The sequence below is a fragment of the Dromiciops gliroides genome, chromosome 5 (genome assembly GCF_019393635.1).
Source record: "Dromiciops gliroides isolate mDroGli1 chromosome 5, mDroGli1.pri, whole genome shotgun sequence".
Lineage (NCBI taxonomy): Eukaryota > Metazoa > Chordata > Mammalia > Microbiotheria > Microbiotheriidae > Dromiciops > Dromiciops gliroides.
In genome coordinates this window covers 208,262,561-208,288,172 of record NC_057865.1, presented here as the reverse complement: position 1 = coordinate 208,288,172, position 25,612 = coordinate 208,262,561, and the positions used below count along the sequence as shown (strand labels likewise).

General features: G+C 35.1%; 1 protein-coding gene across 3 annotated transcripts in view; it reads right to left on the bottom strand.

The window, feature by feature from the left end:
• Positions 1-25,612, bottom strand: part of CNTN1 (contactin 1) — a 253,372-nt gene that overhangs the window by 116,879 nt on the left and 110,881 nt on the right. For all 3 annotated transcript variants that reach the window (XM_043966354.1, XM_043966352.1, XM_043966353.1), the window contains 6 exons: positions 24,109-24,233; positions 23,234-23,351; positions 7,579-7,729; positions 3,104-3,231; positions 2,706-2,881; positions 1,451-1,571 (listed from right to left, as the gene is read on the bottom strand). In XM_043966354.1, the coding sequence (XP_043822289.1) occupies positions 1,451-1,571; positions 2,706-2,881; positions 3,104-3,231; positions 7,579-7,729; positions 23,234-23,351; positions 24,109-24,233 (819 nt within the window). The remainder of the gene's footprint in view (positions 1-1,450; positions 1,572-2,705; positions 2,882-3,103; positions 3,232-7,578; positions 7,730-23,233; positions 23,352-24,108; positions 24,234-25,612) is intronic.

Here is a 25,612-nt window from a genome sequence, read left to right as displayed (position 1 = left end):
TTGTATAGAAAGTGTTTAAATAATCATTCCTTCCTCAGATCTCAAATAACATTGTTATAAACATACATTTTTTTCTTAATGGGGAGTGGTAGTATACAGACAGCTGACCCTAGAATCGAGAAAACCTGGGTTCAAACCCTGTTTCTAACACATACTAGCTATGTATAGCCATTAGCAAATCTCTTAATCTGTAAGTGACACAGGCAACAGATATAAAACTAAAAGTTACAGATGATTTGCCAGTCTACATTGGTGGAAGGATTTTATAAATTGGGAATTCCCCGCACTGAATAATGAAACATATGTGGTCCTATAAGTCTAGTGCTACATTAGACTTTTAGGACCCCTGAATTTTGTACTTATTTTTTAATGCAGTTATTTAAATACTTCTATCTCCTGTACTAGACTGTAAACTCTAAAGAGCAAGGATCTTATTTTATTCAATTCAGTCCAGTTTAATAAAATCTACTCTAATTCTTGCCAGGACTAAAACTGCTATTCAGAAAGCAAAGCCACAGAAAAGCAGATTTTTCCTCATGCTTTTATTCAAAATGGGCCACACCAATTCTAACTGCTAGATGGTTGCATTATCTGCTAGCTGCTGTTCCTTCCCAGAAATGTATAGCTACCTAAGGAATTATTGTTGTTGGTTTTTTTTGTTTTTGAAGAGGACCATGACATCAGGGTGATGTCATGACTTACACTGAATTGGTTTTAAGTGAGAAAGGGCTGTGCAAGGTCATCAACTTCAGTCTTCTCCAGAGCCATCTGGGTCCAGTGGCAAGGTATATGTCAGGATGACTGGAGACAGCCCTGGATGGCAATTGGGGTTGACTTGCTCAAGATAACACAGCTCCATGTCCTCCCAACTTCAGAGCCAGTGCTGTATCTACTGTGCCACCTAGCTGCCCACCTAAGGAATAAGCTACCTAAGAAATCTATCGCTACCTTACCATGGCAAGTTTTTTAGTTAGTTGGCTTTTGAAATGGAGCACTTAAGTTAGTAGTCAAAGAAGCTGTGGTTAAAACCAAAGGAAATGGGATTTTCTTAAGGCACAACTATTTATGTGAAAATACAGAAGTACTGAACTTTAATGAAAAACACAAAATAATCAGATCAGGAATAAACACATAGGGTATTTATTTATTCCTAGTGTATTTAAAAATCTATATTTTCAATTTGCTAAAATTAGTAAATGAGAATTTATTAAGTAGAAGAGTACATAGAGATTTATACATCTATACAGTACATTTTTAGGAAAATAAACAAAATTAGTATTGTCTATTATTGATTCAAGCATAAAAGATTATTAGGCAGAGGCAAAAAGCTGTCTTAAATAATCAATAGTGTTACAATATAAATACTTGAACAAGATTCACTGGAAAATGTTATGAATTGATACAAATCAAATATCTTTGGCTTTTCTAATGGAACAATATTAACTCTTACCTCTAACAACAAGGTCAGCTGAAGCAGAAGAATTATCCACAATTGTCTGAGCAGTGCAAGTATAACGTCCAGCGTGTTTCAGCTGGGCATTTTTAATAAGCAAGTCACCATTAGAATCTATCTGTTTGAAATAAAAATAAAAAACCCACAAACATTCATATTAGTATTATTTTCATCAATTATGTAGTATATCTATATATCTCTCTATATAATATTTACATGTTCATGCATATATGTGTATATACATATATATGCGTATGCTGTTAGAGAGCAAGTCCCTTTGATGTGGGAAGTGGGTTTAATTGATCAGATTGATCATGAGGCATCCCAAAGAATTACAAGACACAGTGACTCAGTTTCCCAAGTTTTATTACAATACTGTGAGTGACCACAGGGAGAGGACCATGGAGGTGTCTCTCAAATAGGGGATGAAAATGGTTATATTTATAATCAGAAAATAATTGATCATCTGCTCATTATCATAATCTCCACTTTACAGAGGTACAGGGGAGGGCCTATCCTAATTTGCAGTTCCTGGGAGCTTAAGCCAACCCTAGAGGTGGGTACCTTTTTCCCTGGAGGTGTGTTTTGGGGGTTTATGTGTCATAAGGTAAACCTAAGGATACATTTGGTCCTTTCTGTGAATGTTCCTAAAAAACATACTTCAACTTGCCAAGGTCAGAATGTCTTTGTGTTTTTGATCTCTTTCTTTTTAGATCTAATTTCTGGGTATTAACAGAACCAAGAGAATATTGTGCACTGAGGCAGCAATATTCTTTGAAGAAGAACTGTGAATGACTTAACTATTCTCAACAATACAATGGTCTAAGACAATTCCAAAGAACTATTGATGAAACTCACTATCTACCTCCAAAGAAAGAACTGATGGAACAGACTGAAGCACGCTATTTTTCACTTTTATTTCTTTCCTTTTAAGCAAGTTTTCTTGTACAAAATGACAAATATGGTAATGTCTTACATAACTCTACATGTTTAACCCATATCTGATTGTTTGCCACTTCAGGGAGGGGAAAGGGGAGGGAGGGAAAGAGGGATAAAAATTGGAACCCAAAACTATAAATAAAAAATGTTTATATCAAGAAGTGGAAAAAAATCTGGTTAGTAAACTTTTTTTTAAAGAAATGAATTATTTCTTCATTGCTCTTCCTGTGTCTGAACCAAAACCAAAATACTGACAATTCTTCGTGTTCTTGGAGTAAAAATATTTTAATATATAATGATAAAGTATAATTACCATAAAATTCCTCATGTAATGACTATTTTCTTTGTTAAAGTCAATCACATATCCATTCAAAGACCAAATAAATGTGAGGTCCAGCGCAGGATCATGGGACGCAGAACACTGCATGGTAGCATTCTCTCCCACAGTGACATCAGCATTAGCTGGTGGTAAAGTAATCCTTGTGGCATCTGAATTCATTGAAAAAATGAAAATTTCAAGAATTTGATACACAAAAGATAAATTCTAAAATGTTTTGGCTCATGCCAAAATAAGAAATTAGAGAGTAAACTCTTCAGAGAGTTTTTAACAACTGAAATTCTCAACCATATGAATGCTGGAAAAAGATAGGGAATATTACTAAAGTAATCTGACCTTTGAGTTTACTAATTTTATTAAAAATTATGTCATACCTGTGATTAATAGAATTCCAGTATTATTAGCTTTTCCTCGGTTATTTTCTGCAAAGCATGTGTAAGTGCCTTCATCAGCCCTTGTGATGTTCCTTATTTCAAGGCTACCATCATCCCAAATTAGAATTCTATTTTAACAGAAAAAAGAATACACAAATATGTTTAATGCAATAGATTATATTAATATTTACTTCAATACTTTAAGGAACAGCAATTTAACCCATCAATGATCCCATCAATGCCTTTGGCTGTGGTCAAATGGATTCATCAACTGGTTGCCTGCATGATAGCATTCTAAGTATGACCTACTATGAATTTGGCTAGGATGCACCTTGTAAAATATCTATTTTGTTCCTTGGTTAATACTGGAAACCATTCCAGCTTGGTTGGACTTGCCAGACTTTACAAATATTTTAGGGACAAAACTTTTTTAGAATCCAGGGTCATCTTCAGGATCTTTCAAGAAGTTTATAATTTATAATGGACTATAAATGGACTATCTTTTGACAAAATTATATTTTATGTAATAATGATGCTAACTCTTTTTTTTGTTTATTTGTTTTTTGGTGGGGCAATGAGGGTTAAGTGACTTGGTCAGGGTCACACAGCTAGTAAGTGTCAAGTGTCTGAGGCCAGATAATTCAGGTCCTCCTGAATTCAGGGCTGGTGCTTTATCCACTGTGCCACCTAGTTGCCCTAACTCATTTTAAAGTTGAAAAATTAATGTTAGTTTGTCTATGGATACACATGGATATCCAATCTTTGTCATATAAAGATGCTAATTAGTAACATATTCCAGTTTCCTTCCTCCTTTCATCTTTTTTTCCTATCCAATTTGAAGAAAAGATCTATTTTACGAATATATTAAGGGAGGAAAAAGGGTTCATGAGATCAGAGAATTTAGAAACAAAAAGAACCTTTGAGATCAAATACAACTCCTGTATTTTATAAATGAGGAAACAGAGACCCAGATAAATAAAATGAATCACCCAAGGAAACATGGGTAACAGTAGCAAAGCCATGATCAGAAACCAAGACATGTAGAGTACTTTTTCACTCCATAGAAAAGGGATGTTATAACAAAATTAATGTTTTGTTGTTTTTCAGTCATTTTTTTCAGTTGTGTCTGACTCTTCATGAGTCCATTTGGGGTTTTCTTGGCAAAGATACTTGGAGCAGTTTGCCACATTTCCTTTTCCACTTCATTTTACAGATGAAGAAAACTGAGGTAAATAGGGCTAAGTGACGTGCTCAGGGCCACACAGCTAGTAAGTGTCTGAGGCCAGATTTGAACTAGGGAAGATATATCTTCCTGACTCTAGGCCCAGAGCTCTATCCCACTGAGCCATCTTATTGTCTTAAAAATATGTGTAGTATTAAAAAAAATGTGTAGTATTAAAAAAAGTTTTCAATGAGAATTTTGCTGTACCAATTTTGCTATCAGCTCTTCATATAAAATACTTTGGCCATTTTTTACCCTCATTTGCAAATGGAGCAAAAAAAAAAAAACCCAAACAAATGTATTTCAGATAAGTTGCTGAAGGCAGCATATTTCAGATATATTCAGATTATTTCAGATAAGGCAAAATTAATCAACAATATTAGGATCAGAGATTTAGAGTTGAAAGGGATTTTAGAGGCCATCCAATCCAATCCCCCCTTTTACAAGTTGTCATTGTTTGTCCCTCTTTCTTGAAGAGGACCATGATGGATGTTATGACTTGAACTGAACTGGATTTAAGTGATTAAGAGCTATATAAAGTCAACAGCCTCACTTTCTCCTCCAGTGCATTCTGGATCCAGTGGCAAGATAATGTTATCAGGATGATTGGAGATGGCCCTGGATGTTTAAGGAAATTAAGATTAAGTAACTTGCCCAGGGTCGCACAGCTAATCTGAGGTGAGATTTGAACTCAGGTCCTCCCAACTTTAGGGCCTGTGCTTTATCCACTCTGCCACCCAGCTGCCCCAAGTTATTAACTAAGGTTTAGAGGTTAAATGACTTGTTCAGGAATACAAACCTAGTAAATATAAATTAAATTTATGCTTTCTAGAGCTAACATAATAATGCTTGATTTATCTGACCTATCTGAGCTCAATGGAATTTAACTGTTTTTAAAAATGAACACTATCTTCCTAAACAAATTTTTTTTTCTTCAATTCTCAGATTCTTTTTACCTTTAAGATCATAAAGCCATAGATAGAAGGGACCTAAAAATACCATTTAGTCCAATCCCTTCATTTTACAGGTGGAATAACTGAGTGCCAAGCAGGTTAAGTGACTTGCCCAAGGTATTACATTTAGTAAACCCCAGAGATAGGATTACCTCTAGGTCCTGTGACTCCAGCCATTGCTTTTTCCACTGTACCAAAGTACCTCACAGATTCTTCTTTAATGATACTACTTATAGCTATGGTTATTGGTTATATTTAGATATATAATATAACACATAAAATAGATATATTTAGATCTATATGGTTATTGATAATTGATAATGTAAGTGCTACTCTCAAGCTTCATTTCTAAAATATTAAATTTGTGTGCAAGAAACACAATTTTTAATCTGAAAGATCTATACAAATTTAAAAAGAATATTTCTGTTACAGATATCATAATAATCCCCAAAAAAACTTAAGCCAGAGAGAGATGAATCCTGGGAGAATCAGGCTAAATTGGTTTCATGCATTGTATAGACATTTTCAACACAAATTACATCCTGGGAGAATCAGTTACCATGATCTATCAACATATAATAATAAAAATTTAAGCCATATTTTTACATTCCATTGAATATATCAATCTTCCTATAGAAACTTTATATAAGATTTGAAGCAATATGTAGTAGAACAAGCCTTTGACTGAGTTAGGAAAATTGCCTTCTAGTCCTGGCTCTAGCTAGGTGGCCTTGGGAAAATTAACTCACCTCTCTGGACTCAATCATTAACAGGAAACCAGGGCCTACCAGGGCATCTTGCCCTCTGCCCTTTCACTGCCCCCTTAACTCCACTTAGCATAGGGAATCTTTGGACCAAATCTCCAGAGTATATCCTCCGACCCCCACCCTTGAAGGAGTTAATCTGTTCAACCTTGGGACTCCATCCTAGTGGATAAGTGAGTGAAAACTGGCCTTATACCATGCTTCATATCCCATTCAGCCATCTACCAAAAACAATGCCTACCTGAGCTTTTTGAGCTCCTGCTGCATGCATGTTACCCCCCCTCCATTTATACACTTTCCTTTTCTTGCTCTGGAAATAGTAATTAAATACATACTACTATTGCTACTGTAAAGAATATGACAATCCACTGCCCTATGGCTCCACTAACAATTTCAGTGATTGCATAGACCAAAGCTCTCTTCACTCTCCTCCATGTATTGTATTCTTATATTAGAGCATCAGCTATTTGAAAGCAAGGATTGTCTCCTTTTTGTACTTATTTCCAAAGTCTCCCATTGTGCCACTTATTCATTCTTTGTCTAAGTGGGACTATCTGATCTCTAAATCTCTTTCAAAGTTAACATTCTATGAAGGAGAGGATAGAGTAGGCTTGGAATCAAAAAGAGTAAGGAAGATGTTAGTATAAAGCCTTTCTCTGTCAATTAATTAGGTATGTGGCCCTATACAAGTCATTTAATATCTCAGTTCCTTGGACAACTCCCAAGATTATGAAATCATGACTCTGTACTATATAATTTTATTAAAATTACTTAAATCTAGTCTTAAGTCCTCTTTGACAACTAATACTTACTTCTCCTCTCTATGTCTCTATAGAGGGGTAGCTAGGTAGGGATAGAGTGCTGGCCAAGGAGTCTGGAAGACCTGAGTTCAAATCTGGCCTCAGACACTTGACACTAACTACCTATGTGACAAGTCACTTAATTCTTATTTCTCTTGTTTGCTCCTCTGCAAAATGAGCTGGAGAAGGAAATGGAATACTTCAGCATCTTCACCACCCCCCAAAAAATTGGGGTCATGGAGAGTCTGACACAATCGAAACAATGAGCAACAAAAAGGATTCAATAATTGCATGTGTGAACTGAAATGTTAAACTGTTCTAAATACATCATATTATTCTGAGTGTAAAATAAGACAAAACAATGGAAAATACTTTGAAAATTTGAAAAAGCTTCTTAAACATTTTAAAGATTATTTTAATTATCATCGTTATAACATCATTGTCATCACCACCACCACCACCACCATCATCATCTTATCCTTTGGTCCTACTAACAGTTATTCTAAACTTATAAATTGTGAAGTTTTACATTGAACCTAATGCTATTATAATGGTTTGACAGGGGTAGAGTATAACTTCATACAGGATCCCTCCATTTGTTCCTTGCCTCTCAATCTCTTCTTCCTTAGTGATAGAGCCATAAGGAACATTTGTATTGATCATGTGAAAATAGGCCATCAGATGAAATGCTTTATACAACATTAAACTTGAAGGGATTTAAGTTTTCTGAACTGACCGAGTACTATTGACAAGCCATTCTGTTCCTTTACTCCATGAAAATTTTGGTTTAGGTGCAGCCTTAGGCTTGCATTCAATTAAAACTCGTCCTCCTTTAGCTGCCAGGGTCTTCTTCTTCATAGGATTCATTTCAAAGGTGGGAGCCATAGCTAAAGGAAAATCAACAATTATTATTTAAGCTATTTTTCATTTTTTTCTACTCGAAATTTCCTTATTAATTTTTTTCTATTCATGGCAAACAATATATAGAAAAGTTTTTAACATGGCACTTTGTAAATGTGGACTGTAATTATTTTATTACCAAATGTGCCTGATAGAATGAACACCTGACTGATAGAAACGCACACTTTGTTGCTTCCTTGTAATTATATATACCTAGATGATTGCAAATGAAATTGCTGTACATTTAGTCATAATTGGATGCTTTAGGTCCATCTACCTTGAGAAAAATCCAGTTCAAATAGCTATCAAATGTCTACTAGCAAATGGTTTCTGTTCTATGGAAGGCAGCAATAAATTTATCTCAGAGCAGGATCTCTGAAAAGCATCACTTATTCTAGGATTCTCCAGTTTTATTCAATAGCAATTCTTCACTATAAGAAAATGTTATTAGACTCCTTAGAGTAAAATATTTTAAATGCCTACCACTAATGGTTTCATATAACATAAGGCTGATTTTTAAAATATTTTATTTTCAGAGCAATTTTATTTCAAGTCTAGCACTATTATTCATGTTTATCACCAGGAACACCACTGGATTTTTATCACTACGAACACCACTGATATTATAAAATGATTCATAACAATTTTTATTGTCCCCTTTATTTATATTAGTCAGTATTTGGTGTTTAAAAGCAAGATTATAAATCAAAATTGATAATTTTATTTTAAAAAACAGTTTCTTTAATATACTTTTAAAAATTGAGTTCTGAATTATCTTTCTATCCTTGCTTTTCCATCCAAGCTATATATCAATTATACATGTGAAATCATGCAAAATATATTCCCAAATTAGCCATGTTGCAAAAAAAGGAATAAAAATAAAGAACATGATAAATTATGAATCAGTTTATACTCAAATTCCATCAGTTTTTTCTCTGGAAGTGGATAGCATTTTTCATCATTAAGTGCTTCGGAATTGTCTTAGATCACTGGTGTGCAGTATTCACAATTGATCATTGTACAATATTGCTGTTAACTGAGTATAATGTTCTCCTGCTTCTCCCCACTTCACTTTGTATCAGTTCATGTGAGTCTTTCCAGGTTTTTCTGAAACCATCCTGCTTATCATTTCTTATAGTACAATAGTATTCCACCTCAATCACATAATATAGCTTGTTTAGCCATTTGTCAATTGATGGGCATTCCCTCAATTTCCAATTCTTTGCCACCACAAAAAGAGCTGCTATAAAAATAGTTGTTTTTTTTTTGTTGTTGTTTTTTGTTTTTTTGCAGGGCAATGAGGGTTAAGTGACTTGCCCAGGGTCACACAGCTAGTAAGTGTCAAGTGTCTGAGGCCGGATTTGAACTCAGGTACTCCTGAATCCAGGGCCGGTGCTTTACCACTGCGCCATCTAGCTGCCCCCATAAAAATAGTTTTGTACATACAGGTCCTTTTCATTATATATATATATTTTTTATCTCTTTGGGATAGCAATACCTAGTAATACCTAGCAGTGGTATTACTGGGTTAAAGGGTATGCATTGTTTTATAGCTCTTTGGGCATAGTTTCAAATTACTCTAAATAATAGTTTAATCAATACACAATTCCATTAGCATCTCAATTTTCCACATCCCCTCCAACATCTGTCATTTTCCTTTTCTGTCATGTTAGATAATCTCATAGGTGTTAACTTACATTTCTCTAATCAGTAGTGATTTAAAACTTTTTTTCATATGACTATAGAATTGATTACTTTGTCTGATAAGTGCCAAGTTCATATGTTTTCATCATTTTATCAATTAAGGAATGGCTCTTATTTTTATAAATTTGACTCTGTTCTGTACATATGTGAGAAATGAGGCCTTTATCAGAGAACCTTCTGTATTTTTTTCACAATTATGATTAATTACTTCTCTCCATCCTATTTCTTCCCTGTATGTTTCTCTCTTTCTCTCTCTCTGTCTCTCTCTCTCCCCTTTCACTGTTTATCCTCAGAAGTGTTTTGCTTCTGACTACCACTTCCCCCAATCTGTTCTCCCTTATATCTGACCTCCCCTTTCTCTTATTCCTTTACTCTCCTATTTTCCTATAGGGCAAAATACATTTCTATACCAAACTAAGTGTATACGTTACTTCCTTTTTGAGCCAATTATTATGAGAATAAGGTTTACATGGCCTCTTCTCCCCATTTGTCCCTCCACTGTAAAGGCTCTTTTGCACCTCTTTTAGATGAGATAATTTATACCAGTCTATGTCTCCTTTCCCCCCTTCCCTCAGTGCATTCTTCTTTTTCAGTCCTTAATTTGTTTTTTTTAAGATTATTATTCCATCATATTCAACTCCTACCCATGCCCTCTGTCTATGTATGTTCTTTCTAACTGCCTTAATAAGAAAGTTCCTTATTCCCAAAGGGCTATAAAATTGTGCATACCTTTTGATCCAGCAACACCACTGCTAAGTTGTTTATATCCCAAAGGCCTCCAAAAAAAGAGAAAAAGACCTATTTGTACAAAAAATATTTATAGCAGCTCTTTTTGGGGTAGCTAAGAATTGGAAATCAAAGGGATGCCCATCAATTGAGGAATGATTAAACTAATGGAATACTATTATGCTATAATAAATGACAAGCAGGATGATTTCAGAAAAACCTGAACTTACATGAACAGATGTATAGTGAAGTGAACAGAACCAGGAGAACATTGTACATAGTATCAGCAATATTGTTCTATGAATGACTTCGCTATTCTCAGCAATACAATGATCCAAGACAATCCCAAAGGATCCATGATGAAGCATACTATCCACCTCCAGAGAAAGAAATGATATTGATTAACACAGACTTTTTTTTCATTTTTTTCTTGTATTTGAGTCTTCTTACACAAAATGACTAATATGGAAATGTTTTACATAATTACACATATATAACCTATATCTGATTGTTTACCATCTCAGGGAGGGGGGAGAGTAGGAAGGGAAGAAGGGATAGAATTTGGAACTCAAAACTTTAAATTAAAATGTTTATTGGAAAAAATGAGAAAGTTCTTAAGAGTTATAAGTATCTTCCCAAGTTGGAATGTAAACAGTTTAACTTAATTGAATTCCTTATGATTTCTCTTTCCTGTTTACCTTTTTATGCTTATCTTGAATCTTGTATTTGAAAGTCAAAATTTCTATTCAGCTCTGTCCTTTTCATCAGGAATGCTTGAAAGTCCTCTATTTCATTGAATACCCATTCCCCCCTCCCCCCAAAGAAAAAGGATTATACTCAATTTTGCTGGGTAGGTGATTCTTGGTTGTAATCATAGCTCTTTTGCCTTCCTATTCCTATTGCCTATCATATTCAAAACCCTCCTATCTTTCAATGAGGAAGCTGCTAAATCTTGTGTTAGTATGGCTGTGGTTCTACAATATTTGAATTGTTTCTTTCTGGCTGCTTGCAATATTTTCTCCTTGACTTGGGAGCTCTGGAAAACTCCTGGGAGTTTTCATTTGGGGCTCTCTTTCAAGAGGCGATCAGTGGATTTTTTTTTCAATTTCTATTTTACCCTCTGGTTCTAGAAAATCAGGATAGTTTTCCTTGATAACTTCCTGAAAGATGATGTCTATAGGCTCTTTTTTTAATTGTGGCTTTTGGGTTAGTCCAATAATTCTTAAATGATTTCTCCTCAATCAATTTTCCAGGTCAGTTGTATTTCCAGTGAAATATTTCACATTTTCTTCGGTTTTTTATTTTTGTTGTTGTTGTTTCTTGATGTCTCTTGGAATCATTAGGTTCCTTTTGCCCAATTCTAATTTTTAAGGAATTATTTTCTTCAGGGAACTTTTGTGCCTTCTTTTCCATATGGCTAATTCTGCTCTTAAAGAGTTCTCTTCAGTGAATTTTATATACCTTTTTCCATTTGGTCAATTTTGCTTTTTAAGGCATTGTTCTCTTATTGGATTTTTGTGCCTCTTTTACCATTTGGTTTATTCCCTTTTTTTTTTTTTTGGCAGGGCAATGGGGGTTAAGTGACTTGGCCAGGGTCACATAGCTAGTAAGTGTCAAGTGTCTGAGGTCGGATTTGAACTCAGGTACTCCTGAATCCCAGGCCAGTGCTTTATCCACTGTGTCACCTAGCTGCCCCCTTATTCCCTTTTTTAAGGTTTTATTTTCTGTAGGGGTGTGTGTGTGTGTGTGTGTGTGTGTGTGTGTGTGTGTGTGTTGTGTTTGTGTGCTTCAGTTGACTCTTTTTCATGATTTTCTTGCATCAATACTTCCTCTACTTCTCTTACTTGATCTTTAAAAAGCCTTTTTGACCTGAGACTAATTCAGTTTTCTTTGAAGCTTTTGATTTGGCAGTTTTGACTTTGTTGTCTTCTTCTGAGTTTGTGTCTTGATCTTTATCCCCATACTGGATTTTTGTACAGCTAGTTCTGGGAGTCTATAAACTTTCAGTTCTTCTAAGGTGGTATGATCTAAGGAGCAATGTGTTTACTACTCTCCTGTGCTCTGGTCTGTGAGTGACCACAAGCACTTTGTTCCACCCTGATATTATGATCAGGGTTGCCGAATCTCCGGAGGCCATAAGTTCTGTTGCACTAGTGCTCCCTCTAGAGCTGGGATTGAGACTCGGGATTACAACCAGTATTTTAGTATGGGCAATGCAACAGAGTCCTGTAATCTCCTTCTCACCAGTTGACCAACCCCCTCACTGCTTACAGCTGAGAGCTCTAGAAACACTTACTGCCACCATTGATTCAGTCACTATTAAGAACTACTGCTGGTTTGCTGGGGCTCAGCCTGTTTTGTTACAGCCTGTGCTCTGCTCTCACATCAGTAAAATAGACCTTTCCTGCTAACCTTCTAAGTTGTCTGGGGCTAGAAAATTGTTTCACCCTGTCCTTTTGTGGGTTTTTCCTGTACCAGAGTTTGTCTTGAGGTGTTATTTAAAGTGTTAGTTAAAAGAGGGGAATTTGTGAGAAGTTAGGTGAGTTCCTGATTTCTCTCCACCATCTTGGAGCAACCTCCAAGAAAATGAATTCTTTCTTTCTTTTTTACAGGGCAATGAGGATTAAATGACTTGCCCAGGGTCACACAGCTAGTAAGTGTTGAGTGTCTGAGGTCACATTTGAACTCAGGTCCTCTTGAATCCAGAGCCAGTGCTTTATCCACTGTACCACTTAGCTACCCCCAAGAAAATTAATTCTTCTAAGAGGATGTTTATTGGTTTCATTAATGCAAAACTCCCAAAGAAAGGATCTTTTTTTAAAGAAGAATCATTAATCCAAAAAACAAAAAGAAATTCATAATATAGAAGTAAGATAGAGTCAAGAAGACCTGATTCTAATTTGATCTCAGACACTGGGTAAGTCACTTAACCCTGTTTGCCTTGGTTTCCCCATCTGTAAAATGAGCTGGGGAAGGAAATTATAAACTATTCCAGTACCTTTGCCAAGAAAATACCAAATGGGGTCACAAAGAATAGGATATGATTAAAATAACTAAAAAACAACATGTATTGTTAGGTTCCACTATATTTAAAACATTCATAAAATATGATGAAAAAAAACAGTGTAAAAGTCCTTCATAGAACATCACAAAAGGATAAAGAAAGATAATAATGATTATAACTTGTATTTATATATAGCTTTTAAGGTTCTATGAAACACTTTTACAAACATCTCATTTTCTCTTCAAAATAATTCAAGAAAGTAGGTACTATCATTTTTCAGGTAACTCAGCTGGTAAATGTCTGAGGCCAGATTTGAAATCAGGTCTTCCTGAAAGGTTCAGTATGCTAAGAAGAGCCATCTTAGAAATGAAGCCTCTTGGATTAGATCAGTAGTCTAGAATAATCCCTTTCACTTAAAATGTCCAGAGAAAATGTTTCCCAGAAGTATATCACTTCATACAGTAAAAAGCTGATTGGATATTGACATACATGCCCTATTCTTTTATATTTTATTTTTACTTGTGTTGCTTATCTTTTTTTGTTCTAGATTCCTTCCACTTCTTTCAATCCTCTAAATTCACTCTGGATATACTTACCTATGATTGATTATGATTATTGACCACCGTCTCTTATGCTGTTCTAACCCTTTGTGGAAGGGCAACTAAGGACCAGATTTAGGACAAAACCAGAAGTCTGGTAATAATGTCTAAGTCTGTGTCTAGGAATACCTTAGTTCCAACATATCCAGGTCTCCATATCTAAGTGTGGATACTTGGTATAGTGTTGTTGTTTTTTTTAATAGCACCAGAAGCTGTATGGGTAAAGACTGCTTTTTAAAATTATTATGATTCATTATTGCTAATTCTGCTGTTTTAGATCAAATAGACTTTTAAAAAAATTGTAAAAAGTCATCTCTTCTTTCCTGTCTTTGAATAGAGTGGTTTGTAGTTTGTTTTTTTTAATCCTGGTTATAAATCCTGCCAGAAAACTGGGCAAGAATTTTTGAAACAAGTAGAAGGTTTCATTTCTCAAATATATAGAGAACTGAGTCAAATTTATTCTGAATTTTAATTAATTAATTAATCTATTAATTAATTAATTAATTCATTTATTATTTTCATTCTGAATTATGCTGAACAATATTTGGAGAGGACAGATAAATATGATTTTAGTCATATATGTCTCTTGGAGAAAGGAAAGGAAAGGGTTAAGTCCCTTCCCAAGCTTCCCTCAAGATGGAAATCAGTTTTCCTTGTTGAGGGGTAGGTCAGATTCCAGAGATATCTAATCAAGTTATCTGGAAGGCCCATTAAGTCATCCCATGTGCACATACTTATCTTATATAAGCATACATACAAACACACACACATATTTTATTAAAATACAAACCAACATTACTTGCATTTTAAAATTTGATAATAAATCAGAAGAAACATTGTGACTATCTCTGTATAAGTGGAGAAAAATGAAAAAACGGAGACAATTATTTTGAAAAGTCAAAGGCACTATGTTGCCCTGATCTATATAGATAACTGAAGCCAAAGTGATATTTGCTCTTAAGCTTGAGTGCCTCAGTTCTGTATTTTATTTTGACTTAACCTTACTCACCTCTGTCATCAATAAATAGCTTTCTAAGCATTTTAAAAAAAATAGATTTAGGAGGCAGAGCTAAGATGGAGGAGAAAAGCCAAGAAGTTGCCTAAGGTCTTCCCGGTTTCCCTTGAAACAACTTCAAATCAAGTCTCTAAACAAATTTCCCTAATGAATATTTATACAAAAATTTTAAATAAATATGACCAAGGAGATTATAGCAATTTATCACCAGGATAAAACATCATTACCAGGTGGGATTTATAGCAGGAATACAAGGTTGGTTCAATATTAGGAAAACTATCAGCATAATTGAACATATCAATAACAAAACTAACAGAAATTATATGATTATCTTAAAGGATACAGAAAAAGCTTGTGATAAAATACAACACCCATTCCTATTAAAAAACACTAGAGGGCATAGGAATAAATGGAGTTTTACTTAAAATGATAAGTAGTATCAATATAAAACCATCAATAAGTATTATCTGTAATGGACATAAAGTAGAAGCTTTCTGAATAAGATCAGGGTTGAAACAAAGATGCTTATTATCACCACTATTATTTAATATTATACTTGAAATGTTAGTTTTATCAATGAGAAGTAAAAGGAACTGAAGGAATTAGAAGAGGTAATGAGGGAACAAAAGTATAATTCTCTTTTTTGGGGGGAAATGAGGGTTAAGTGACTTGCCAAGGGTCACACAGTTAGTAAGTGTTAAGTATCTGAGGCTGGACTTGAACTCAAGTTGAATTCAGAGCCAGTGCCTTATCCACTGTGCCACCTAGCTGCCCCCAAAATATAATTCTTTGCAGATGATATAATGGTATCCTAAGAGAATCCTAAAGAATCAACTAAAAAACTACCTGAAATAGTTAACAATTTTAGCAAATAACACCTTTAGCAGGATATAATCATCAGCATTCCTTTATATAATCAATAAAGCCTAGTAGCAAGAGACAGAAAGAGAAATCCCATTTAAAATAACTGTAGACAATATGAAATACTTGGGAGTCTACCTGCCAAGACAAACCCAGAACCATATGAACACAATTACAAAGCATTTTTCACACAAAGTCAAATCTAAACAATTAAAAAATATATCAATTGCTGATGGGTAGACTAAGCTGTATTAGCTAAAATAAATGACGCTTCTACCTAATTTACTTATTCAATATCATACTCATCAAACTACCAAAAATTATTTTATAGAGCTAGACTAAATATTAACAAAATTCATCTGGAAAAACAAAAGATCAAGAATATCAAGGGAATTAATAAAAAAAAGATACAAAGGAAGGTTGTCTAGCCATACCAGATCTCAAACTATATTATAAAGATTAAATCATCAAAATTATTTGGTACTGGCTAAGAATAGAGTGGTGGATCAGTGGAATAGATTAGGTATACAAGACATAGCAGTAAATGACTATTTTATAAACCCAAAGATTCGAGCTCCTCACATATGACAAAAACTGCTAGGAAAACAGGATAGCAGAAACTAGGTACACACCAATATCTCACACTATATACCAAATTAAGGTCAAAATAGTTACATGATTTAGACATAAAGGTTGATACTATAAGAGAACAAGGAATAGTTTACCTGTCAGATCTATGGAGAAGGGAAGAATTTAAGACCAAAGAAGGCAGGCAAAATAGATAATTTTAATTATATTGAATTAAAAAGGTTTTATACAAACAAAACCAATGCAACAAAATTAGGAAAGCAGAAAGCTGGGAAACATTTTTTTTTTTTACAGCAAGTATCTCTGATAATGTCAAATTTATAAGAATACAAGTCTAATCAGTATTGATTAGAGAAATGTATATTAAAACAACTCAGGTACTACCTTGCACCTATCAAATTAGCTAATATGATTTAAAAAAATGATAAATGTGGGAGAAGAAAGTGGGACACTAATTTATTGTTAGTGAAGTTATGAACAAACTGTGTATACCTTTTGATCCAGCATTAGGTCTGTATCCCAAAGAGATTATAAAAAAGGGAAGAGGACCCACATATACAAAAATATTTATAGCAGCTCTTTTTGTGGTGGCAAAGAATTGGAAGTTGACGGGATGCCTATTAACTGGAGAATGGCTTGTGGTATTCATATACCATATATGTAATGAAATACTATTGTGCTATAAGCAATGATGAGCTGGGAGATTTCAGAAAAACCTGGAAATACATTAACTGATGCAAAGTGAAGTGAGCAGAACAAGAAGAACATTGTACATTGTAATAGAAACATTGTATGATGATCAACTGTGATTGACTTAGCTCTTCTAGCACTATAATGATCCAAGATAATTCCAAAAGACTCTCAAGTTGGAAAACGCTATCCACATCCAGAGAAAGAACTATAGAGTCTTGGGGACAGCTAGATGGCATAGTGGATAAAGCACTGGCCCTGAATTCAGGAGGACCTAAGTTCAAATCTGGCCTCAGACACTTGACAATTACTAGCTGTATGACTCTGGGCAAGTCACTTAACCCACATTGCTCCACCAGAAAAAAACAAAACAAAACAAAGAAACCCACAACCTATAGAGTCTGAATGCAGATCAAAATCATACTATTTTAATTTTTTGTTTGTTTTTCATGGCTTTTTCTTTTTGTCTTGCTTCTTCTTTGACAACATGACTAATGTGGAAATATGATTGCACATGTATAACCTATATCAGATTGCTTGCTCTCTTGGGGAGAGGAATGAGAAGAAGGGAGAAAATTTTGGACTCAAAATCTTATAAAAATGAATATTAAATGAATATTATCTTTACATGTAATTAGGAAATACTATTTAATAAAAAAATAAAGAACTGATGGTTTGCAGATTGAAGCATGCTATTTTCACTTTGGTTTTTTTGCATTTTTTTCCTTTTGTTCCCTTTCTTCTTTCATTTGACTAATATTTTACATTGTTACAGATATACAATCTATATCGGATTGTTTGCCATCTTGGGGAAGGAGGGAGGGAAACATTTTGAAACTCAAAATTTTATGAAAAATGAATGTTGAAAATTGTCTTTACAAGTAATTGGAGGGGCAGCTAGGTGGTGCAGTGGATAAGGCACTGGCCCTGAATTCAGGTAGACCTGAGTTCAAATCTCGCCTCAGACAGTTGACACATACTATCTGTGTGACCCTGGGGAAGTCACTTAACCCTCATTGCCCCACAAAAACAAAACAACACACAAGTAGTTGGAAAAAATACTACTTACATTAAAAATAGAGTTAACTTAAATGCTTCAAAATCTTACCTTTTATAAGGGACAATGGTCTTTTGGAAACTTGGATACAAAAATTCCCTTGTATTACTTTTTTGTTTTGAGAGAATTCATTCTTGACCTGCATTTCATATTTTATTTTACTCTATAAATGATTTTATTCTGTAATCATATTCTGTAACAAACATAAAGCCGCTTCTGTATCTGTATAAAACTCATGTGTGCAAAAATTTTTATTTTAGAATTTTTTTATCTTTGAAGATAGATATTTATCTTCATATAATTAAGTATCTATGGAAATAGTTGGAATATAGCTGAGTATATATGTTGGAATATGGTTAAGTTGGAAGTTATAGTTAAGTATATATGGAATATTGTTAAGTACCTATGGAAAAGCCTAAGCTTAAGTTCTCAATACTCTAATGAAACATTATCTCAGCATTTTCTGAAAGGTTTGTGTTATCCTTGAGAAGACAGAAAGATTTTGCCCCATCTTTAACAATTAAGGACATCTTATCTAATCCCCAGGTGCAAGTTAGGCTATATACCTGAGTATCAGTAATTTCAGGATGCATCTGTGATCCATAAAATTTACAAAAAACGTTCCTAAGAGATACAGAGGTTGTCTCTGTAGTCATGTGTGGGATATGCCCACTTTCTTTGATGTAACCAATAATGATTCCTCATCCTTGTGATGCTAACCAATGATATTATTTCTCTTCTGTTCTTTGTTTATAAAAATGAGTTGTATCTTCAATTCAGGGTCTTTGGCCAGAGGCAGAGCCATTGACCCACCCAACCTATTAATAAATTGTTATCTCTCTTTGTTTATTTCTTTGTTAAATTTCACACACAGCAGTTCGTCACTTGACCAATCAACTACATAGGGTATTCCAAATCTTTTAGAGCAGTTTTAAATTTAGTAGTCTTCCCCAATTTTTTCCTTTTTTTGGGGGGGGGGGTAACTAGTAAAATCAGAAAACTCTAACCTTATTACCTAGAATTTTCCACCAACATAAAAAGCATTTTAAAGACCCTTATCTCCATTCCTGATCTTTCAAAAAATGCACAAATTCACAGTACACAATTCTATTGTGAACTTTACAATGAGTCTTCTTATTTTAATGCTTTGGAGATAATTTCACTTGCCTCACTTGATCCATCCACTCCTGCTTGCTTTTGTTCTGTATGTCCTCTTTTGTGGCTAAACTTCATGTGAAAGTCATTTATAATTATGTCTCTGCTTCTACATTTACTCTCTTGTCAACAACATAGTTGCCAACAATTTCTTAATTGTTTATCATTTTCTTAGTTCTTATCCTTCTTGAACTTTAGGCAATTTCTCCTTGATAATCTCTTCTCTACAGGTTTTTGTGTAAATTTCTCTCTTCTGATTCTCCTAGCTGGTCTGATTACTCCTTTTCAATCTCCTTCACTAGATATCTATTCAGGTCACTGATATATATCAAGATAGTAACAATCTAAAGCACTTTTATGATGCCCTGAAGGGCCTAAGACCTATAAGGTATCTCAACTACTCAGTACTGATGGAGCCACATTGATCATATGGATATGATCCTGGAGAAATGGTCTGAACACTTCCATAGCATTCTCAACAGATCAATAAACCAATGCTGCAGCAATTGACATTTTTCTTTTTTTTTGCAGGGCAGTGAAGGTTAAGTGACTTGCCTAGGGTCACACAGCTATTAAGTGTCAAGTGTCTGAGGCCGGATTTGAACTTAGGTCCCCCTGAATCCAGGGCTGGTGCTTTATCCACTGCTCCACCTAGCTGCCCATGGAATTGACTGTTTATCTCAGATTGAAGTCAATCCCTCTCTAGCTGAACTTCCAACTTAAGAAGTTCTGAATGCCATCAAGCTCCTCTCATGTAGAAAAAGTGCCTGGTGCTGATTCTATTCCAGCTGAGATTTACAAGGCAGGGGCTGCACATACAAAAATTGACTTAAATCTTCCAAGTTTTATGGCAAGAGAAGGTTGTCCCCCAGGAGTTCAAGGATACCTCCACTGTCCATCTCTAAAAAGGAAATAGGTTGTCCTGTGACAATCACATGGTGGTGGTGGTGGTAGTGGGGTCTCCTTCTTAGTTATTGCCTGCAAAATTCTTGCCAGAGTCCTCCTTCGCCTGGAAAATGGTCATCTACCAGTATGGCTTCAGAAAGAGCTAAGGAACAGTTGATATGGTGCATGCTGTCCTGGGCACCTCTAGGAGAAATGCCAGGAGCAAAACAGAGCAGAACAGCACACTATGTTAGTTGATCTGACAAAGGCAGAAAATTTGATTGCCCAGAGAAGTTCATCAGTGTTGTATGCCAATTCCACGATGGCATGTATTCATGGGTTCTGGATAGTGGACAATCCCTTCATACTTTTTCAGTCACCAAGGGAGTGAAGTAGGACTGCACTTGCTCTCATGTTTTTTATTTTATTTTATTTTATTGGTTTTTGGTGGGGCTATGGGGGTTAAGTGACTTGCCCACAGTCACACAGCTAGTAAGTGTCAAGTGTCTGAGGCTGGATTTGAACTCAGGTACTCCTGAATGCAGGGCTGGTGCTTTATCCACTGTGCCACCTAGCTGCCCCCTCTTATGCTTTTTAAGGTGATGTTATCAGACACCTTCAATGAGAATGATAGTTTTTTTTTTATTTTATTTTTTAGTGAGGCAATTGGGGTCAAGTGACTTGCCCAGGGTCACACAGCTAGTAAGTGTTAAGTGTCTGAGGCCAGATTTGAACTCAGGTACTCCTGACTCCAGGGCCGGTGCTCTATCCACTGTGCCACCTAGCTGCCCCTTACCTTCAATGAGAATGAAAACATCATCAAGGTCAGCTATTACACTGATGATTACATTATTTAACTTTAAAAGGCTATAAGTCAAGACTGAAGTGGAAGAAGAGTTGGCATATGATTTTTTGTTTGAAGATGACTGTGCATTCAATGACGCCTCTGAAGCTGAGATGCAATCGAGTGTGAATTAATTCTCTGCCACTTGTGCTAGTTTTGGCCTGACAATTAACACTAAAAAAACTGAGGTTCTCTACCAGCTAGCACTGCACCATCAATATGTAGAACTATTGGTTCTAGCAAATGGAGAAATTTTGAATGCAGTGGATTAAGTTCACTTATCTTGGCAGTATACTTTCAGGGAGGTTGATGCATGAATTGCCAGAATTAGTTTGATATTTGGAAGCCTCCAAAGGAAACTGTGGGAGAAAAAAGGCTTTTTACCAACTGAAGGCCTACAGAACCATTACTATATGCTTGTGAAACCTGGACAGCATACCAACACCATGCCAGGAAATTAAATTGCTTCCATTTGAATTGTGTTAGGAAGATTCTGAAGATGACCTGGTAACATACTGTACTAGATACTGAGGTCCTTTATCGAGCTGAACTGTCGACCATTTAAATTCTATGGCAGAGAACACAACTCTGATGTTGTTTGAATGCCAAATAGAGCACTCACACAAGGCAAAGGCTCACAAAGAAGTCAGAAGAAGCAATATAAGGACACTCTCAAGGTCTCTTTGAAGAACTTTCAAACTGATTGTGAGATATGGGAGACACTGGCCTACGCAAGTAGCACATGACTGCATCAAAGAAGGTAGTGTGAAGGAGGAAGTAGCTCAAAAGATACATGAGACAAAAATTTGAAGACATCTGTACTCCAAATGCTTATATGGGCTCTTTTAACCCAACCTGTGATAGAGCCTTCCGAGTTTATATTGGTCTGATCAGTCACAGACAAATAGTACCTTGATATAGTGATCCATGTTGCTCTGCTTAGAGTAAAAAGGACAACAAACACCATTCAGGTAACATCCACCCAAGGCTTTGGCTTGGGCCTTTTTCTCTTTTCCATCTATACTATATCACTTTTGATCTTATCAGCTCCCATGGATTCAATTACCATCTCTCTGCAGATGATTTTCAAGATATATTTATCAAGCTCTAACCTCTCTCCAGTTTCACATCTCCAACTGTCTTTTGGACATCTTGAACTGGATGTTCCACAGATATCTTAAATTCAACACATTCAGAAATGAACTTCTTATATTTCCCCTAAAACTATTCCCTCTTCCAAATTTCAGCACCACCATCCTCCTAGTTATCCAACCTTACAATCTAGGTATCATCCTCAACTCTTCTTGCTTTTTTACTTCTCATATTTAATATGTTAACAAGTTCTGTTTAATAGTCCTTTGTAGTATCTCTTATGCACATGCCATCCTTTCTTCTTACACTGTCACACCTTGGTGCAAGCGTTCATCACTTCATACCTGGACAATTGCAACAGCCTCCTTGTTGGTCTCTGTCTCATCTTTCCCTGCTCCAGTCTATGCTCCAATCAGCTGCCAAAGTAATCTTCCTGAAGTATAGGTCTGATTATGTTACCCCCATACTACTTCATTCAATAAACTCCAGGAAGTCTGTATTATCTCCAGGATCAAATGTAAAATTCTCTGTTGGGTGTTTAAAGCTCTTCACATCCTGGTCCCTTCTACCTTTTCAGTTTTCTTATCTTACATTTTACTCCTCTCTGAATACTCTATGATCCAGAAACACTGACTGCTTTGCTGTTCCTTGCACAAAATATATGCCTTTTGTCAAGTCTAGAGTGCTCTTAGCTCCACCTCCTGTCTTCCTTAAATCTCACCAAAAATGCACTTTATCCAAGAATCTTTCTCTGTCCCCTTCCATGCTAGTGCCTTCCCTCTGAGATAGCCTCCAATTTATCCTTGCATAAACATAACTATTTACATGTTGTCTTTCTTCTAGAAGGTGATCTCCTTGAGGAAAGCAACTGCTTTTGCCTTTCGTTGTTTCCCTAGCGCTTAGTGCAATATTTGGTACATAAGTAAGTATAAACTTATGACTTAACAAATCTTTGTTGACTTGACTTGTTTGTGTTCTCTCTCTACTGATGAAGATCATGAATTCTGATGTGTTCCAAATCTGAAGTGTTATTTACGAGTTGTTGCTGTTAAAATTCATTCATCATCTTATGGTTAACCTTTTAGCAATTGGCCTGATTTTAAAATTTGGATGTATAAAATAAGGATTGTGGAATCACATGTGCTCAGGGGAATATATAATTTGTTAAACAATATCATTATATAAACATGCATAAAAGTGATGATAAAGGAGATCATTTGGACCTAAGGTCTTCTCATTACAAGTCAAAATAAAAATGAAATTATATTTACCTAGAATCTTGAGCTCAGCATTTGCATATATAGCTCCATGGGCATTTTCAGCTATACATTGGTACATTCCAGCATTATCAAAGGTCAATCCATATAGTCTCAGTTCACCTTTATGGTACTAAAAAAAGGTAAAAGAAATATTATTGATAATATTTAATAGAAACTATTTCACACAGCATTAGACTCAGTAATTCCTGTACATGAAATAAAAAGAAAAACACTTAAAATTGCAGACTGAAGACCTGAGTAACCTGGGTAATGGTAGCACACAACTTTTCTGTTAAATGGGGATGATAACTACCCTGTTTACCACATGAGAGTTTTGTGAAAGAAGCATTTTGTAAAATGTTTAGAATCATGTATATCTGACCTATTTATAATAATTATTATTTTCACTGTCCCTACTATTAGATAACTCAAAGTGGATCATCATAGGGAATTAAGGTCTATTTACCATGGTCTATTCTTTCTAATGAACTCAGAGTTATTTTTAGTTTTTAATGAACTCATTTTCCCTCCTTTGCCCCAGCTGAAAGGTTACAATTGAAAGGTATTAGAGAATTTATTGTTGTTACCTCTTTTGAGGACTAGGAATATTACTGGTAAGAATTTCCCTCATCAGAAATATCAGGTGGTAGAAATGGATGAATAGGAAGAGGAAGAAAGAACAGAGGAAAAAAAGGAAAGAAAGAGTGGGGAGAAGATGACTAGAACTAGTTTAAGTTAAAGTAAAAAAGGAGACACTTTACATTCTGTTGTTGGTTTCTTATTTTCACATTTCTTATTTACACAATTCAGGGCCCAGGCATATGGCAGCATAATCTGAAACTATACAAATAATTTCTTAAAAATAACAAAAATTATGTGTGACCTACCGCATATCCATTTCTCAACCATCTGATTGTAGGGATAGGTTTGCCTGTAGCCACACAAGGCCAGTATAGATCACTGCCTATATCTGCTTCTGTGTCATTGATATGTTCTACCCATTCAGGAAATGCTAAAGAATAAAAACAATATGATAAATATGAAATGTAACAGTTATCAAGTAATGTTTTTTGCCATTTAAAAAAACTTTTGATTTGAAGGAAATAGACAAATATTATTTTCATTATAATAAAATCACAGATGATAAAAATTGCACTGCCCTGGATTAGGTACAATAATGTTATGTTACATATTACAGTACAAAGTGACCACATTTCATAACACTTTTCCTCCCCTTCAAAGGATTTTAGCCCCATGTGGCTGAAGTCAAGGTATCATGGAAACCACTATATCTCCCCAGGATCACAAAGTTTTTTTGAAGGACCTTCCCAGAATGATAGCGATTCCTTGCAGTAAATTGTTTTCAGGCTTATTTCAGGCTAAGTGTCAATTTAATTAGAGAAAGTTTTTGCACTTTGGGTTGAGAATGTTGAGAACATTCCATTGAGAACACTGCGGACACTATATTACACTACCTTTGAACCCAGAAAGAGAGAATAAACTTACAAGCATAGAGAGGTGGAAGTCTGTATGGTTATTCTTTAGTATACTTGAAAGAGACTGGATCACACACCCACAACCCATTAGAGCTCTATATAGGAGATTTGTTCTTAGATTTTTTTTTTCTCTATGAGTATTTTCTCTCCTATGAACAACCACCCTCCTGCTTGTCCCCCTCCTCATTAGGTGTGGGATTGGGCTGAAAAACACGAGTAGCACTTTGGGCCTATGCTAAATTTTGAAATTGCTTTTCTAATTTCTGCAATACCAGTTGTCACAAAGAGGAATCATACTCCTAATTTGTTATGAGTGAATAGCTTCTTGAGTTTTGTTTAAAAAAGAAAGAAAAAAGGAATGGTATATTGTAGGAGGAGAGAAATTATCAGAATAATCCAAATGGACTGAGAACTACAAGCATGGCCTGAGCTAAAGACATATTTAACAACTGGTATATCAAAAAATAAACAGTTATGGTCAAAGGATATGAACAGGCAGTTTTCATATGATGAAATTAAAACTATCTATAGCCATATGAAAAAATGTTCTCAATCACTACTGATTAGAGAAATGCAAATTAAAAATACTTGGAGGTACCACCACATACCTATCTAATTGGCTGATATGACAAAAAAAGGAGAATTCTGATATATGAACACAATGGAACACTATTATGCTATAAGAAATGATAAGCAGATGGATTTCAAAAAAACCTGGAAAGACTTACAGGAATGGATGCTGAGTGAGATGAGCAGAACCAAGAGAACATTGTACAAAGTATCAACAACATTGTGTGATGATCAACTGTGATAGACTTAACTCTTCTCAGCAATAAAATGATCCAAGAAAATGCCAAAAGATATATGGTGGAAAATGCTCTCCACATTCAGAAAA